This window comes from Cryptomeria japonica, chromosome 5 (genome assembly GCF_030272615.1).
Source record: "Cryptomeria japonica chromosome 5, Sugi_1.0, whole genome shotgun sequence".
NCBI classification, from domain to species: Eukaryota; Viridiplantae; Streptophyta; class Pinopsida; order Cupressales; family Cupressaceae; genus Cryptomeria; species Cryptomeria japonica.
Window position 1 is genome coordinate 184,934,472 of NC_081409.1, and position 19,319 is coordinate 184,953,790.

At 39.1% G+C, this 19,319-nt stretch overlaps 1 protein-coding gene across 1 annotated transcript in view; it reads right to left on the reverse strand.

Moving 5' to 3' along the window:
- The window catches only part of LOC131060894 (stress-response A/B barrel domain-containing protein HS1), a 33,315-nt gene extending 14,302 nt beyond the window's left edge, over window positions 1-19,013 (reverse strand). The window contains exon 1 of the mRNA XM_057994330.2: window positions 18,652-19,013. Coding sequence (XP_057850313.2) covers window positions 18,652-18,788 — 137 coding nt within the window. The 5' untranslated portion in view covers window positions 18,789-19,013. The remainder of the gene's footprint in view (window positions 1-18,651) is intronic.
- Window positions 19,014-19,319: the final 306 nt, after the last annotated feature.

Sequence of the window (19,319 nt, forward strand, 5' to 3'; positions counted from 1 at the left end):
ATATTCGCCCAAGGGGAATTTTGCCTTTTATTCCTCCTTGACTCCTTGGATTCCATGCCTTAGGCAAAATTTCAATTTTTTAGTCTTGGATGGAATTCTCACCATGCCAAGGATTCATGGATTTTCCCTCTCTCCTTGGGAATCTCATTTCAGCGCCTGACTCCAGTCTAGGGCGCATTTTTGCTTTGTCCTTGGACTGGCGGATTTTTCCACCTCTCCTTGGCTATCTCATTTCAGCACCTGACTCCAGACTTGGACGCATTTTTGCTTTGTCCACGGACTCACGGATTTTTCCACCTCTCCTTGGCTTTCTCATTTCAGCGCCTGACTCCAAACTTGGGCGCATTTTTGCCACGTCCATGGATTCATGGATTTTTCCTCCTCTCCTTAGCATCTTCATTTTGGCGCCCCAGTCCAGACTTGGGCGCATTTTCACCATGCTCATGGATTCATGGATTTTTCCATCATTTCAAGCTCTTCGTCAAGATATATATATATGAAATATAACATTTAAGTATAAGTGGCATCTTCAATATGTTGTCAGGATGTTTGAGAGTGGTTTCAAGTCCATAGGAATCATAATGCAAATTCTGGATTTTGGAAGATCTTCCAAATTTCCAAACTTAGTCAAATTTCAGGCCATTTTCGGATCAGGATGACATTGGTGGATTGATGTGAATTTCTGGACTTGGATGATTTTGCATGCTTTCCTCTTCTGGAATAGGAGTTCCAAACTTAACCATTTTTTATCCAACTTGTCTGCCTTCTGACTTTTCCGGATTTAGATATGGTCTTCAAGAACGTTCAGTCTTCAGCGTCTTCGGAGATATTCAGCTTTCAGTGTTTTCCTGTGAAGATCCTGCCAAAAATAGATTTTCCCAAATAGTAAGTGTTTCAAAATGTCAAGGTTTGGGCAAAATAGGTCAAAAAAGCACTTACTAAAAATAGAAACTTATAAAAATAGTAAGTTTGATTTTTGGCAAAATTAGACCAATCCGGGACTCAGTAAAATCCCTAAAAAATAAGAACTTTCTAAAAATAGAAAGTTGCTCCGTTTTGGCTCAAATTTTACTGGGAGGTTCCTTGAAGGGTCCTAATTCCAATCATATGTTCAGTTTTTTTCAAAACCCTAACAGAAACCCCCTAAAATCTAGGACAGAAGGTAGAAACCCTAAAAAGGGACAAAACAAGCCCTAGATTTCATAAAACTCGCCCAAACGAAGAGCAGACTTGATCAATATGACCCCCAAACACTTGCAAAGCAGAGACACTGACGAGATTGTTGCGAAAAGACCCCAAAAACGCAAGCCAAAAGACCGGGAGGGCCCAAAAGAAGGGGGTCCCCATTTACAATGGGGTGATGTGTGAAAACGTCACAACAGGTCTCATACTTGAAAAAAAATTTGCTTCCTATCAACCTCAGTTGATCTGTAGGCACACTTAGAGACTTCCTACCAGCCTAAGTTGATGCGCAGGTTCTCATACTTAGAAAAAATTTACTTCCCATCGACTTAAGTCGATCCATAGGGTCTCCTCTAGAACTTCTTATCAACCTAAGTTGACCCTTGCATCACATTGACATTATTGGCATCCTGCATACTCAAGCAATTTTGCAACATGACCACAACCTAACATCTCTTACTCATTAGCAAAGGTTAATGACTAAAGAAACTAAGAAAACTAAGACACCTAATCTAAGCAAAAAGTGGGGGTCCCCATTTGCAATGGGGCGATGTGTGAAAACGTCACAACAACCAGGAGCCTAAGATTGTTGAAGATGAACAAACGGTTATGAGACATTTTAGTCCACCTTTGATAGTTGAAAAATCTTAAAGAAAAGCAGTATCAGAGCTCTATGGCAAATTTGCAAGTTGCAACAAGTGGCAAAAGTGAATTCACTGCAGCATTTCAAAAAAGTCACATTGAAAATGAAATCACCTGTTAGTCTCAAATTTTGATTCCCTTCTCTCCTCCCTGTTAGGAATACAATAAACTCTGTTTGCATATGAAGAGGACACCAAGAAAAAACAGAACTCCAGAAAAACATATAACAAGGTTTTAACAAAACCTTCTACACTTCGAACTTATCCAAATTTTAGGTGGGTATACCTTCTGTGAAAACTTTCACACTTTAAAATTCGAGATCCATAGTAAACCAATGCTAGAAACCTATGGACTTCATCACCTTAATAGAACTGAAGCATTAAAAGAAAAGCTTATACTCATTTTCAGTATTGATCTTCAAGAGAAATAGAAAGAAAACCACAACTGATACCAGTGCCTTATCCAGGCTACAGAGTCATCTAAATTAAGGAAGGATTCCAAAATCAAACATCCCCATACATCTCATTACTTCGGCTTTTATTAACCCTATACATGCCTGACATATATAAGAGTTCTTTCTTGTTAAACTAGACACTGTTTATCAAATTCAAAGTTTCAAACAAATAATCTACTAACAAAGATGTTCCATGCATATTTAATTCCTCTCTTGAAGAGAAAAGCTAAGAACATATCTATAAAGATTGCATTACAATCCGTGTTCAGCTGAATAACCCTAGACTATTCAAATGAAACCAGTAAATTACTGAAAGCACACCAGAAGACAACACAGGTTTTAGGCTCAAAAGTTTCTGATTTGTATATTGATATGTATTTTGAAAGAATCTTGCATAACTCAAAGTATTCTTTGTAATTGCCAAAAAAAACAGAGATATATTTCTGCAGAGTTTCTTTACAAAATTCTTGTGATCGCCTTTTCTATTAGTCCTAGTATCCATTTATAACATTATGGATGCATACAAACTTTGGACATTCCTAAGAATAATCAATTACAACTGTAATTCCTTTCAAAAAAAAAACAATTACAAGTCCTCTTCGGTCTCAGCGGCCTTTTCGGTTTGTTGCTCCTTTGTAGCATCTTCTAACTGCTCCGGGATTCCTTCTTCTTGCACCGCATACTTATTGGTCCACTCTTGGAACACGTCATCAGCAGGCCATGAGTAGCTAACAATTTTCTCCTTTAATTTAGATAACCTTTTCCAAGAGTTTCTCACTTTCCTAACCTCTGATTCCAAAAAGCCGTAGTGTGACTTTATCTTTTCTATTTCTTGAATTGTTTTAACAAACAGAGATGTGTCATCTTTGTTAATGATTTCGTTCACCCTTTTTAAGACAAATTAGCTCCCAGTTCATCAAGCCATACCTGTTTGTCCTTCAACTGATTTTGGTTAACAAAACCCCCAGGAAACAATTCAAATTTATGCTCAGTATATTCCTTCCTGTACAAGTTAGCCTTCCTCTCTACATTGGCTCTTCCTTTTGCTAGCTTGGTCAGGCCTTTTGCTAACTCACATGTGGATTTAATAATTGCATCAAATCCTGCTTCATCATAGGATGCACACATAAGTTCTAAATCCACTTCTCTTGGCATCCACTTATTCAAAATTGGCTCTAAAATAGCCTTGTCCTCATTCAACTCATACAAAGTATCCAAAATTCTTTTCATATTAGTGTGCACAGTGGGGGCCTCTACTATATCAGCAAAACTCAAAATTGTGGCCTTTACCTTCTCTTCATATTTATTTGCAAACAGGGCTTGAGCCTGTTTCAACTTTTCCAACTCATGTTGAATAGTCTCAGCTGGTTGAAAACCGGAAGGCATAGGAGAAGGGGGAAATTCTATGATAGGACTGGTAGGTGGAGGTCTTGTAGGAGAAGATGCAATCATCAGGGTAGAGGACTCACCTCCTTGGTGTTGTCCTGCTATTTGACTCTGTAGTCTAGCAATAATACTATCCCTGTTGGCTACCTCCTCTTTGGCTTCATTATAAGCCTTTAGAATTGTTTCTAGTTTCACTTGGAGATTAGCTCTCTCCTTTGCTTCTTTTTCGGCCACTGCTACACTGAATTTTGCAATTTCTAAAATTGTGCTGGCAGCTTCTACCACCCCTGTATCCTAAACTCTCTTCACTATCATACCTCCTAAGAAACTGGATTTTGAGGTATCTTTCCTCTTTCTACTTTCATCCCTCTTCAAGGACCACATGACTAAAGCAGCATTATCCTTGCTAAATATCACTCCCTCCAGAGGCTTGGTCTCTTCCCTGACTGCTTCAAGTACCAAGGCATCTGCTATATCCCATTCAGGGAGGAGTAGAATACCAGCCTTTGACACCATTTCCCTTCCTACTTCAGGAGTGATGGCTTGAAATTCTGCCATCATTTCTTGTTTCACTTCCTCCTCTACTGAAGTGGCATCTTTGTGAGGTTGCTCATTCTTTCTCTTTTCACACCTTGCCTTGAATTTCTCAATGTTTTGCTTCCATACAAATTGCATGAAGGCCCCTGTTGTGACAAAATTGCTATCAGCTAGGAACTCTTCACTAGCTTGCTTGACAGCAGGGTCTAACTCTTTTACCTTTGAACTCATCTATAGTCAAGTTCATCTCGGCACTGGGTGGCTCTTCTGGCATGCCCTCTTGTGTCTCCTCATATGTGTAAGCAATCTCTCCGAGGCTTCCCAACTGCAACAATTGTTCTGCTACTACCTGTTCATCTCCTATATGGATAGGGGATTGAGATGGAGAGTATAAAGGTTCACTTGTTTGCACTTCCTTCCTGTTGTGACCTTTTTCACACATCGCCCCATTGCTAACGGGTACCCCCTCTTTGCCAGTTTTCTGCGTTGTTAGGTTAGGGTTTTGGCTGCTTAGTGGGCAATTTTGCGTTTCCCGTGCCCGAGTCTCAGAGTTTTGATCATGCCTAGTGTCGTCTAGGGTTTTTGAAGTTATAGGATCAAGTTGCAAAAGTTGATATTTTAATGATCCTAAGTTTTGTCTAAGTGTAGACCTATTGAGCGTTAACGTGTTTTTAAACATGCACATCAGTGATTTTAAAGTGCCGAGATATTCACGGACCTTTTGGAGTTGTTTTCACGCTCCTAAGGTATTATTGAAGTTGGTTTCACACTTTATTCCATATTTTCCTAGCGTTTCGCTCATATTTTTGGAAAATTAGCTCAAGTCCAGTATAAATTTAATATTTCTAAGTGATTTTGAGTGGTTAAAATGATAAAATCCTAAGGGAAATCCTTATTCCAAGGGTTAAAGGGTCAAATTCCATGCTAGAGTTGCTTTTCCCCTCACATTCCAGACTACCCAACCCATTCCCCCACTCAATATCCATTCTACACATGGGTTTCCCCTGGAATCCATACTGGCCACTAATTTCCCCCACTGTTTATCCAAACTGCCATCGAATTTCCCCTGGAAGTGCTAAAATTTGGCTAAGTGTCAGGATTTATCTAGACTGCCATCGATTTTCCACCAGGAGTGCGGACTGGAGTGTGGACTGGAGTGCAAGGATAATTCCATGCCTGGGTCAATTTTCCACCAGGATTTTTGTGACAACTAAGTGAGGATTTTTGTCCGGATTTTCATCCAAATAGGGATCGAATTTCCCCTGAGAGCATTTGTAAGGATTTTTGTTTGGATTTTCATCCAGACAAAGATCGATTTTCCACTGGGAACATTTTGAAGAGTTTTGAGTCCGGATTTTCATCCAAACTGAGGTCGAAATTCCACCAGGGAGGTTTTTTCCAAGATAAGTGAGTTTTGAGTGTGGATTTTTCTCCAAACTCATATCGATTTTCCCCTAGGAGGTTTTTTGTGTGCATTTTGATGAAGTTATGCATGGATTTTTATCCAAGCAATGGGTCGAATTTCCCTTATGGTGATTTTTAAAGGGATTTTTCAATCCCAACCTATATCGATTTTCCCTTGGAGGCTTATTTTGGATTTAATTTGTAATATTTAAATAGATAAGCCCCATTTTTAATTGCTTTTAAATAATTATTAATGATTATTTAAAATTTAAAAGCAAATTTAATAACTTGCAATAATTATTTAATGTTTGAACCTTCTAGAAACGAGTTAGGTTTTCACCAAGCAAGTATTTATACAAGTGTTTTATCCCACATTGCTTGTGTGGTGAAAGAGAGAGGTGAAAGCAAGTATATGAGAGGAGACTTAACATTACTTTATTATTAAATCTGCCAGGTGTCTCCATGAAAACGATTTTTCTCCAAGTTGGGCGAATTTTTTAGCAAGGCATTTTTGTGAAGTGTGGGATTGAGGATTTATTTTCCTCCATTTTTTCTAGCTTGCTGATCTATTCCTCTTGGCTGCCATTAAAGACCAGTTTCAGAATTTCGGCGATTTTTTCAAACTTTAGCATTTTTTGGTGAAAATTGGCAATTTCATGTTTGGAGTCTTGGACGATTTTTCCTCCACCATTTTTGCTTGCTGTTCAAACCTTCATTGCTGCAGATTGCTGCCATTAACAACATTTTTCAAAATTCTGAAAAATTTCGATTTTTGCTAGGGAAGGCGATTTTTTGTGTTTGGGTATCCAATCCCAACTTGGGCAATTTTTTCAGATTGCTGCCATCCTTGCTACTGCAGATCAAGGCTGCCATTGACATCAATTTTCAGATTTCCATTTTGGCGCCATAGTTGGGAAATTTCGATTTTTGCTAAGGAGGTGATTTGGTGCCACATTTTGATGATTTTCGTGCATTCTTGTTGGCTGCCATCATTTCCAGCCTGTTGATTCGGTTCAGATCTGAGGTTTGCTTCAGATTTTGACCTTCATTAATGGCTGCCATTAATTTTCAGACTTAAGTTTTTATTGCCCATCCAATTCCTACTTAAACATTTAGCATTTGGAGGTGTTTTATGGAGTTTTCTATGCATTTTTCAGACCATTTTATCGCTGTTGCAGGTCTGAAACTCCATTGTTAGGCGGTTGTCCTCCGAAATTTTCATTTCCAGCCACCTAACCAATTTTGGCGAATTTGCTTAGGGTTGTTTCCTTAGCAATTTTTCATCATTTTTAGGGATTTAAACCACTTTGCAAGGCGCTGGTAAGTCTGAAGTATCCGATTTTCAGACTTGTCCTCAGAAAACTAAATTCTACCAGCCATACTTATTCCCAAGAAAATGATTGTTTTAATCCTTAAAACTGATTTTTATTGATTTTATGCACATTTCTGAAGATTACAACATGTTTTAAAAGTCTGATTTTCAGGTTGTCTTCAAAATTTTGACCTCTATTATTGACTGCGGAAGGTGTCTTCAGACATTCATTGTGTGAAAACACAATCTTTCACACTTTTCCTTAGTCATCATTTATCCGGTATACTCCTTTGCATTCTAGTTTGCATATTTTCTAAACATAAGGAGGTATAAATGAATTTTATGGAAGGCTTCCATACCTTAGTGTTGTCACACTTTGAACTTAATTGCTAAAATTACCAAGTGTATGGATTATTTTCCTAACCCCATGCTCTAAATTAGCTAAATCATTAGAAAGTCAGGAATTTTATTACGAATATTTTCCTAAGTCTAACTTCGAGCTTCGTACAGGTGCAATGTCAAAGTCAAGATATAAGGAAAGAAAAGAACTGTTGAAGACGTTGGAGACTAGATTTTATCCAGAGTTTAAGATTTCATCCAGATGGAGGGAGATCACTGATACAAACATGCATTTCCTGGACTTCGACTAGATGCAGCGTCGGATGTTCGGAGTCAAAGATTAGGTTCCTTCCCCAGCATATGCGAATATTATGAAGAGTGGCATTTTCCATGCCGCTGGATTTCCACAGTCCATACAGTGCAGTGAGTTGATCCTAGAGTGTGCACGATATTACGATCCGCTCACGAGAATGATTAAGAGTCCTAAGGGCGTTATCATCGCCTACCTTGCTAAGGATGTCATTGTTGAGGTGTTCGGAATTCCACGCGGAACAGACATGAAGAATGTGACCAAGGAGGATTATGAAGATAGATACACGAAGAAGATGGGTGTATGCAAGAATTTAATTAACAAAGAGTGGATGATTGAGCCTAGGTCTCATCATTCCAAGGCTCCCAAGACACTTATGTGCATAGATTTTAAGGAGGAATATAGTGATTTGATATTCCTACTCAACAAAGTGATGGGGATGCCGCAGGAAGCAATATTTGATGGATGGATGTTCTACTTCATCCAGGATTGTCTTAGAGGAACACTAGTGAATTGGTCCAAGATTATAAGTGACAATATGGATTTCCAGCTAAGGAATGTAGAGCAGTCCAAGTCATTTGCCATGACTTCTTACCTGGTGTACCTGCTTGCACGATTTGTTTCATACAAAGGATTAATATGCAAAGGTGAAGTCGGGAATGGGCAAGGACAATTTAAGAGTTATGAATGCTACCCCCAGCTGAGCATGCATAGAATTGAAGACTATAAGAGAGTGAATGATGCATTCATTATGTACATCACACGGATGCTGCAAGGCGAAATCCACAGAAGATTGTCCAAAGAGGCAACAGAGTTAATAGAAAAATATGGATCATGGTATATACAGTTTCCCACTTTCACATACCTCAAGATTCATGGGTTTCAATCTGAACCCTACAAACTTCCTAGGTATCCTATCGGCAGAATGATTTTGTTGGAAGTGGTGAAACAGCTTCTAGAGTTCAATGTTATCCAGAGAGAGAAGCACAGGATAGGAATGACGTTCCCTATTTCAGTTGGGAAGACGTCAGAGGTTTGCCAATCCACCATAGCCGCCAGCACTACAAGTGAGGAGCTTGCAGTCTATCGATTTGCTACCTATAAGAAGAGAGAAAGATTCGATCCAGACAAGAAGGTCGGAAGAATCAGAGGAGAAAAATTCACTCATAAGATTGACATAGAAGATTATTGGGCTAACTTGATGGACGAGCAAGCAATGAAGAGAAGAATGTGGTCCAGAATGTCAGTGGATTTCATGAGGAAGTGTGGACTTTTCCTCATTCCTGATCAGGTATTAGATTATAGAGATCATACACATCCACAGTATGAGAGTGAAATGAAGAAGGCAATCCTATTGCCTAATTGGTCAAAGTCAAAAGAGATTGACCTGAATATATTGATGAAAGAGGTCTTGAATTTCTCCCGCCTATGGGTGGATATACAGATGAATAAATTAGTTGACATGGGTGTTCCCTTCACTTATGAAAAGATGAAACCGGAAGAGTCTTCTTCCGAGGATGATCAGAGGACTGTCAATGATGTCAGGATTCATGCAGACAAAGAGAGTCAAGCTCCCAAGAGAAGGAAGAACACGCCAACAAAGTCAAGGTCAGAGGGAAGAAGATTGAGGATGTGAAGAAGAAACAGAAGACTACCACTCCACTTATCATTCTTTCACCCCCTCCAAGTGTCTCATCAATCGAAGTGATTGAAGTAACAGAACAGAATAAGGAGACTCAGCAGTGTTCCAACACAGTGATACTACCAGAGAATATTCAAGAATTCCATGCCACAGCGACATCTGCACCTCCTGCTGAGAATAATGATCAGCCGGAATCCCTTGCTGTCCTTTTGGAAGTTAGTTTGGAAAATAAGGTATATGATTGGACCAGGAATAATCCTGATGATAATGATGATGTTATTTCGGCATTGAAAGGACTTGATCAAGAAGTATGTCTTGATGATGGTATGGAGATGGCCGCTATTCCTGAATGGCTAAGGAGAAGTATGGAAAAAAGTAAACAAATGATAGAGGTACAGCCTATTGATGATATTGATGACTACCTAGCTAGGAGTGCTAAGAAGAAGGAGCCCAAGAGAGCGGAGATTTTGTCGCACATAGCCAGAGATGAGACGGGAATGCGGATTGCGCAGATTGTTGTTCCTATTGCGAGCATGACAGCGGACATTGCTACTCCTATAGATTTCCAAAGCACTTCAGTCGCCCTTGGTCATACATCCACAGAGCAAGAATTCTAGGAGATTGGTGACAACCTCCAGGCAATCAATGCAAGGTTAGACAGAGCGGTTGCAGAGAATGAAAGGTACAGAGAAGAAAATATTAGACTCAAAGAGTATATTGCAAGGACAAGGCGTGGAGATCCCACCCTTATTTCCCCTATTGCAGTTGACCATGGAATACATTCACACTGCGAGGTAGTGAGAGGTACACACTCAGAGGTGGAAAAGTGGATTGAAAGCACAAGAAAGCAGGCAGATGATTTCCTTGCTTTGTTCATGCATATGATAGGACAACAGGGCTTATATTCAAAATCCAGTATTTTGAGGGAGTTTGGGAAGAATTCCGGCCTATTCAAGACAAGACTATTCCATGCCTCCATGCATTGAAGAAGATTCATAATTCCACCTTGGTCAGCGAGAACATTGTGCACAATGGAAACAGATATGATTTCCATGGCTGGTATTGTTCACTAGCCATGAAGAAATCAACTTATGAGAACGCCCAGTCAAGTTGTATGGAGATGGAAGGATTAATCCAGGACATTCAGATAAGGATCCTTGCCTCTATTGAGGAATTATTGGGTGTTGATGTTAGTGATGCTAGTGGTTTACACTTAGCCGAATTAAGAGACAAGATGAAATTTATGTATTTTTGCTAGTTGGACTCTTTGAAGAAGAGTCAGATAGATGACTTGGTCTCTTTGTTGATTCATGTTCATAGCTCGCAAAAGCTCATGCCAGAATGGGAGAACACTTTGAATGCTTGCTCGAATTCATTGGATGTGATTGATTTACAACAGGATACCTTGCCTAACATTTCCATGGATGAATTAGATTCAGTATTGGCTAGATTCTTGGAGTATGCTAGGAGAGAGAGAGATGCAGGGAGGAATCTTCTAGAAGATTCCCTATATGATGACTAGGTATCTTTTCATTGGGCCATATGTTGGTGGCGCCATTTTTTATGTAACCCTAATTAGGGCAATTCTAGGGTTTTGTTGGCATGATCTCGGCCGTTGATCTTAGATCAATCTTGGCCATCCATTTTTGTAAGAGGCTCTATATATGCCCCCTTGTCTCTCATTTGTAAGAGAGAGTTTTTGTAGAATTGTTGGTATATGCTACAGCTATTTGAATCCTAATCATTGTTCAATTGTTGGTGATTTTGCTCTTCAAGTGTTGTATTTGCATTCATGGTTCTCAATTCCTCCAAGTTAGATTAGAATTTATTTTCATGTATGTTAGATTGAGTGGAAGATTTGTTGAATTCATTTGTGTGGAATCCTTAATCCATACCACTAGCCTCTTGCCGCTGGTAAGTGCGCCTTGTGTGGTCAACTAGAATTTAAGTAAGCATAACTTCAACTATTACGCGTCCGTTGACAAGCATCAACTTGGATGGTGTCTACGTTTGATGGTGATAGCCTGAAAATCTTTAAGTATACCTTAGACGATTGCACTAAGCTTGTGTCAATACCTAATTGTGAGACCTTGCCTGGTTTGATTCCACTAGATCCATTCATCATTTCCTACATTCCTAGGATTAGAATAGATTTCCTGAACCCTATTCTTTTTCCCCCTTTTTTAGTAAGAAGTAAATCCAAAGCCTTATTGATAAATCTTAAGTTGTCAACACACCTATTCCGCATCATTCATGATAACCCAAACATTTGCGTAAGTCCCCAAGTGAAACACAGCAATTCACATCAACCACTGAACTTACCCACTCGTCAAGACCTGACATGTAGAAACCTTGGAATCATTTTAGTTGATCTCATTCTTAGCATTTGAGGTGATTTTGTTCAAGAGAGGGTAAATTACCTTGGTACTTTATTCTAAAATGTTTTGTGTATAAAAAACACATCAACACTTCCCCACCCTTTGCCTTTTAGGGGAGTCTTGGATGTCAATGACATCTTCAATTGCTCTCTTCCCTCTTGAAGTAGAGGGCTCACCTGTTACTGGCATCAACACACTGTATTTGGACTTCTTATGCATTACATAATTGCTCGAAGGGATGGCCTTAACAAAGGCAGGCTTGGCTAGAACCAACTTAGCCTTATCAGGATTATCTCTTATTATAGCTTCCCTCTTCTCCTTCAAAGTTTGCATTAAATTTTCAAAATAAAGAATTAAGAACTTGATCTTTTCCTCAAAAGGATTAAAGCTAGATACAGGGTCATAACTGTTGTCAAATTGATAAATGAAATCCAAACCCTTCTTGTAGGCTACCCACTTTTCTTTCCTCAATTCCTGCTCATCCAAACTTAACTCATTTCTAATTAGATCCTCGGGGAAACGAAATTGATGTGGCCTACCTTTGCATACTACTCTTCCCCTGAACATGCCGTTGAAAAAATCCTCAGGGTCAACAATCCTTGTTACTGCAGTAGGCAACCTATATGGTTGAAAGAAATCTTCAAAGTACTTCCAACCACCCTTGGTGATCACAAATTGATGGGCCACGGCAACAGTTGGGAAAATGGTCCCTTTTCCCCTATTGGTTAGCTCTACCTCCTGCACACCTCCAATTTGCCTTAGGACCTCTGCAATTCCTATCTTTAATGGGACTTGATAGGGCAATAAATATGGAGTGCCTCTAAAACCGTAAACTCTAAAAACTGTAGAGACAGGGTACAAGTATATGTCACCCCAATTGTGCACAATCTTGATGCCCTCAGCAAATTCCTTAGGCCTGAGTAATTCTACAAGAGCTTTGGGGATCCTAGGGTTCTCTGAACATAAAAGAATCCTAATCTTAGATGCAAAGCATCTGTCAAATTTTAGATAGCTAGCATCCTCTCTGTCCCAAGACAAAATAGTGCTCCATAGTTGCACATGCATCTCTTCACTGTCCTTTTCCTTGACTAAGTCCATTTCACTAGCAAAGTAATCAACACCTTTGAACAAAAACATGTGCATGAGAAGAGAGTACCATCCAAATGGTCTATCTATCTTACCACTTTTTATCCCCATCAGTCCTGCATGTATTGCATCTGTGAGATAAGGTGCATAATCAAATGTAACTGCCAGGGAGGGGTTCAGAATCTATGCTATCATCAGCATATAATGGGTTGGCATGGTGCTTTCAGCATCTTCCCCAAAAATTTGACATAGTGACCAATACATGCCTTTAGCCCTTAGGGTAAACAAATTTAGAGAGAAAGGTTCCATGGTACTAGGGCCTAAAACAGTTAGCCCTCCTATTTTAACAAAAAACTCTTTCAATGGTCCACTCCTGAGGTGATCCCTTTGTACATTGTAAACCTGGGCCAAGGTATCAAAATTTATGGGCTCTAAATAATTAGACCTCACTGAGCTTAAACACCTTTCTAAACTCATCATCATTAATCTCAATCAGGGCGCCTCCCTTCACATTCCTGATGCATTTGGCAATTGGGTCATAATTGTGTGCAATCTGGTTTAACAGATCAACATCCATGAAAACCCCAGGGACTATAAGTTTTCCTACGTCCAATCCCATATACTATTCATTGGGGCAAGGGCATATCTCCGACTGAAACCTACTTTGAAAAGACGCAGACCTGATATCCCTATCTGTGGATCCCTCAACCAGTTGCCCTTATCATACAAACCGTCTCCAATCCTTAGACGGGGGGCTTTAGGTATCAATTCTTTAATTTTGGTTGCAACATTCGTGGACATAGTCAATTGTTCCAAGAAATCATCACATATGTTCCTATCCTGATAATTTACCTTCCCTATGAAATCCATTCTTGGTGCCATCCCGGTAATGCAATTATATCAATCAAGGCTCAAACAAAACTCTGATGAGGCAAGCACACGATAATACCAATTTTTAAACTGTAATTAGCAAGCAAGATACAAAAACTTGTTACTCACCTGAAGAAAATCGCTTTGCACCGGCTCCTCTGCAACAAACTCGTCGAAATGGTGCTGATATTCAATTTGATGTGAACCTTAATACGACAACTTGGCATTGAATTGAGACATTAACCCGCATGCTTCGGCCATCAACTCAGAATTGAATTCACAAATCGAATTCAAAAAATGGGCTCCAACGGATCACAAGCTTTTCTGAGTATTTCACTGTTTCGTTGTTTCGCCATTTCACGGAGCTTAAAACCCTCACACTTTTCCTTCACGAAGCAACGACGCTCATCGGATCTTGGAAACTTGCACTGCCTTTACTTCCCTTGGTCATTCTATATTAGTAACTGGCCCCACCCTCCCTTCACTACTTCACGAAGGGTAAACCTTGCATACTTTGATCACGCGAAACAGCGTTGGCCGTCTGATCAATTACCACCCGCTCGATCTTTACTGCCTACAATGACCGCCAGTCTACTTCACTAACCGCGCACTACCATCACTACTAGCGGTTTTTGCTGCTTCGCGAAGGCTAACTACCTTGCATCTTCGGGCTGCGAGAAAGGGCCCATCATTGGGTCAATCTTGAGATGTACAACCTTTAACGCACTTGAACCTTTAAAGTGGGCCCTCGGCACGGAAACTACCTTCTTTGCTCTATCACCAATAAATGAATTTTACGTGTCAGTCAGCTATTCGCCCAAGAACTCCTTCGGGCTCCAACTTAGGACCGCCACGTGTTCTATTTCACCATGGGTTTCAACACCATCAAAGCGGGCCCTCAACAATCTTTTGGAGCCACGTGTATCTGACATGCCATCTTTTACCTCAGCCAAGCGATCCAACTGTCTTGCCGCGTCATCCACCATGTGACTGCCATGTCATTTCGCTACTTCGTGAACAGTAAGCCTCGTTTGGTTTGAGGTTGTGAATCAACGTGGGCCGTCCGATCAACTTGTAGTTGATCGGTCTTTAAAATCATGACTTGCCTATCTTTCGGGTCCACCAACCTTTCGCCATTTCGCAGAATTTAAATCTCAAGCAACTTTTCCTCGCGAACTAACGCGAACCATTGGATCCTGTCTAAAATGATCACCTGATAATCCCTTCGTGACCACCTTACCTGGGCCCTCCATCTTTTCGCTGCTTCGCGAACGGTAAGCCTCGGACCATTTCCAGCTGCGAATCCACGCGCACCGTTGGATCGACTCCAAGTTAATCGGCCATTAACCAAAGAACCGCTTACCTCTGGGACCCACCCATTGTTTCGCTATTTCGCAGACTTTAAAACACACACATCTTGGGCAAGCGAATCAACGCGAGCCGTTGGATCTAATACGAGATGCATTTTCTTTACCTTACAAACCATCCTTCTGTCGGGCCCATTTACCTTTTCGCTACTTCGCAGAAGGTAAACCACGGGCATCTTCTCCCAGTGAAACAACGTGCATTGCAGGATCAACATTGACTTGCATGATTGTTAAGAAGCCCGACAAAGATTAAAAACAAGACATAGGTAAAGGCGTAAAAATTAAAAATACATTTAAAACCCGCCTAGGGAAAACCTAAAGGGGGGACACCTTCATGGCGGACCGACCCTTCCACCTAAGTGAAAAAAGGTAACGCAGAAACAGAACGCAAGGGCTTTCAGAACTAAAGAAAGGTCAAAACTCAAAAACCTTAAAACCCCTCATAACACAGAACTCAGAGACAACATTAAAAAATAAACCCAACCCGGCAGATTTAACCAATTATGGAACAAGAAAATCCAATTTTCAAAACAGTGACAACATCACCAATATGCAAAAAGTGGCAAATTTGATCTACATGGAAAAGACTTCCATTGCTGTACGCCTGTACCAGATTCCTCATTTTTGGTTATTCTTTCAACTGTTCAGATTCCAAAGGGTTTGTATAAACTATAAAGGCTATATATATTTCTAAGTGCCAAGAGGCAAGAAACAAAAGAGGACGAAAATAGGCATATTTTGAGGATTCAAGAAGGATAGTTTTGGCACTAAGGCCCATTGGAGGTCATGGAGGTCATGGAAGGTGTCGATTTCCAACTAACATCTTAATTAGCCAGCTTTAAAAAGTCACTTAAGTGCTCAATAATTGTTCTATCCAAACTTTTTAATGATGACAGCTAATTTTAGATAATGGTTATTCCAGTGACCTTAATAGTTGAAAAGATTGATCCTAAAATAATGAGGATCACATCCTCACAGGTGTCTCCATTATCTTCCCCAGACTCGGAAAAAGCTTTCTTGTGTCTTCTTTATAAATTTGGCTGGATCAACGCAGAGATAAAGCAACAATAGAATCTATAGTAAAATAGAACTTACTTAGGCTCAACTGTTATAACAATTTGTAAAGTTATCAGGTTTTGCTGAACCGGGGGCATTCTTGTCAAATATTTAGTAATTTTGGTGGACTGAACTTTGTAAAAACTCTAATTAGAAAATATTCATCCAAAAATGTATAACATTTAAAAATGAAAGATCCCTCTGAAAAGCTCTGTCCTTGATATATGCTTTCACATCTTATTGGATATTATAGATGATCATACTACCTAACTATATTCCATAATTTAACTACTCCATAATTTCCCCTGCATTTTAGTTGAAATAATTGACTCACTATAATTGACAGGATTGAGATGATTTTTCTGGCATTTCAGTTTTATTCACGAGGAACTAGGATTGCTTGAGCCTTTTGGCAACTAGATGTATACCTCCAATTAGAGATTCCTCACAGATAAGTTTACAAATCGGGTGTCCCATAAGGACATGTTAGCAAAATTAGCCTTATGAGTTTTAAACAAACTGGTCTAAAATGAGATCACTGTTATGCTGATTACAATGATCAAAGAGTCCTTTCTTTTGTGCTTCAACTGATGGTCATCAATGGAAATGGACTTAAGGATAGAAAATCAAAAGATTTTGCTTGTATCAGTTCTGAATATTTTTAACATTAAATATATCATTTCTATATTTTGAAGTAATTAGCAGAGATATCTTGTTGCATACAATTTGAATTTGAAAATTACATGCTTAGATCATTAGACTTTAATAATTCATAATAGTCTATATGCAAGCTTTTTTATAAAATTACGTACTTTTATAAGTGGTCACATAATCTTATCATAGGACTGGTCTCCAATGAACTGAGCTCATCTACGAAGCTAAATGCATAATCTGGAAATAGTGCTAAAAGCCTGAAAATTCCCAGCAAATTGCTTTAAAAAGGGTTTTTCTTTGTAAAGACCCTGATCAGGTCACAATTCCCTATCCTTTAAGGAGCACAAAATTTAAGAGAGGACACATTAAACATTAATCTATTAGTAGCATGTAGAAGTAATTAAGTAAAGCTTAGAAGCTGGGATTTAACATACGCATTCTATCTCACATATGTTCTTCATCTCTATCAAAATGGCCGACCAAGCAGTTTGCAGACCTCTATCGGACTAAGCTCCCTGTTTGAAAAACCAAAGTATAGCTACCCTGCCTTGTCCACGAGTTTCTTCTGCAGAAATACGTGCATCCAAACTTGATCAGAAACTAATCCTCTACAATCTATCAGATTCGATTGCAATTCATGTTATATGCACTTGATTCAATGTTATGAACATTTTCTGGTTTTATAATTGTACCAATACTAGAATCTACCACTTATATCATTGGGATTGGTTAGTTAGAAAGCATTAGCGGCTACCTAGAAATCCAAAACTGAGGAAGATCCCCAATAAGTAATGACCCCAGGGGATAGGCATCAGGAGCAGCCATTAGGATTAGACGCCATTGTGCCCCGGACTAGGTATTCCTTTCGCTTATAAGGTCTTGTTAAGTCGTAGTTGTAGATGATTACATCCTGAGTTCAAGATCAACAACTGAGCTTTCCAATTGGGCATCCTATTTAACGCACGGTAACCTTGCTAATTCAAAACTAACTGGCTTTTTAAATGACATCACTGTGAAGATAATTATAATGGTACTGGAATATGTAAAGAGATGAATGGTTCTATGTTTTATGTTTCATGTGATATTCATAAATGGAACCACCGAGTAGGTTACAAGAGATTCTGTACATATCGAATCCTGAAATCGTTAAAAATTGAATAAACTGTTTCTTATAAGTTTCTAGCTAATTATCGGATTATTGGTGGGCGCATTTTAAATTTTTATCTAAGCTCTAAACTTTGAGTTTCAGATCTACACAATAATCTCATTTGTGCTTCGCAATTCCGAGCCGTTTATGGAACCTTCTGTAATTTTGCTGAAATCTTGAACTTCAGAAAACCTTGGCATCCCCTCAAACTTACATTTTTTTTTAAAAGTTAACAGTGGTAACTATCATGAAACAGTTGGCCGAAGGTTAAACTCTGAACGGTTGGGTTTATCTGGTTGTTGGCCTGATTGGATCTGGTATGCAGCCCGAGGTGGTTGTAGAAGCTCATCCTAACTTGTCTTGAGCTCGGCTGCCCCTACAGATTCCCCTCGTAAAAAACTCTACTATGAAACAATTTAAAATTCACATTAGTGAGGGTGCACAAAATCCGTGTTAGAGTTACAGAAAACGTCAGCTCTATCTATATATAAGGCATTGCCACTAGAACTCTCTACTCGGATCTGGAATCATGAGAAACTTATCGCGAAGCTCTCTTTTCTTGGGGAGCGAGCCATTCCCTTACAAATCGTGTCCTAGAATACACTAGTGTCCATGACAATCATTATATGAAAAAAACTAGTAAAACGCCTAGATCTCTCACAGGCCTGTAGATCGAAATACATTTTACATTTTCTCTAGGGAAAAAATATCGAGCAGGTAGTAGTTTCCTGAGCATAATGATGAGCTTAGCTGACAAATACTTAGCCACTAACGTATTATATGGAGCGTTTCAATATTTTTAAAATGTACAAAACCTAGTATTGAAATGCAACAAAAAGAAATCTTTCAGCCATTTCATAAGATTTTATGTGTTGAAGTAGATACCATTGAAAAGATTTCAAGGGCTCAACGAGAGTAACGAGGTTTGCGTATCCTTTGATGAGATCTTCAGTTCTTTCAGGTGTAATGTCTGCCTTGAATTTCGCCAGCAAAATGTGTTTAACAACACCCAAAGACTCCATTTTAAAATTCCCGAGTTTACACCGACGCTTCACTGCTCAATACAGCGATGTATATTTATGGGATGTTCGTATGACTGCTTCTGCTATGTTGGTCAAAGGAAATGCAGCCTTACAAAAATTATATACATTTTAAGAGATTAATCAGATAGAACATTGCACTCAACATACGGACTGTTATGTTAGTCGAGCCCTCTCTTAAAATCTGTCTTTAACTAATGCAATCGTTTGTTTTTTTTAAATTCCTTCGAAAAAATCCCATTTTCTGTGGAAAAGAAATACCCAAAAACCTTGGGATTAGTGAAATTTGCTTCGAACAGTTTGAAGACAATAAATGATTCTCCTTGTTAAGAAGGCTATATCACGAGGGTTTACACATTTCATGGAATCACAATCTTTCGTTAACTAGGGGGCTCCTTATTCACATTTTATCCATTATATAGGTTATAATTTTAGGTCTTTGGAATTCTCTTTATAGGGTTTCATATACAAGTTAATGCAATTGAAACAAGTGAAAAGTTGATATCTATGAAT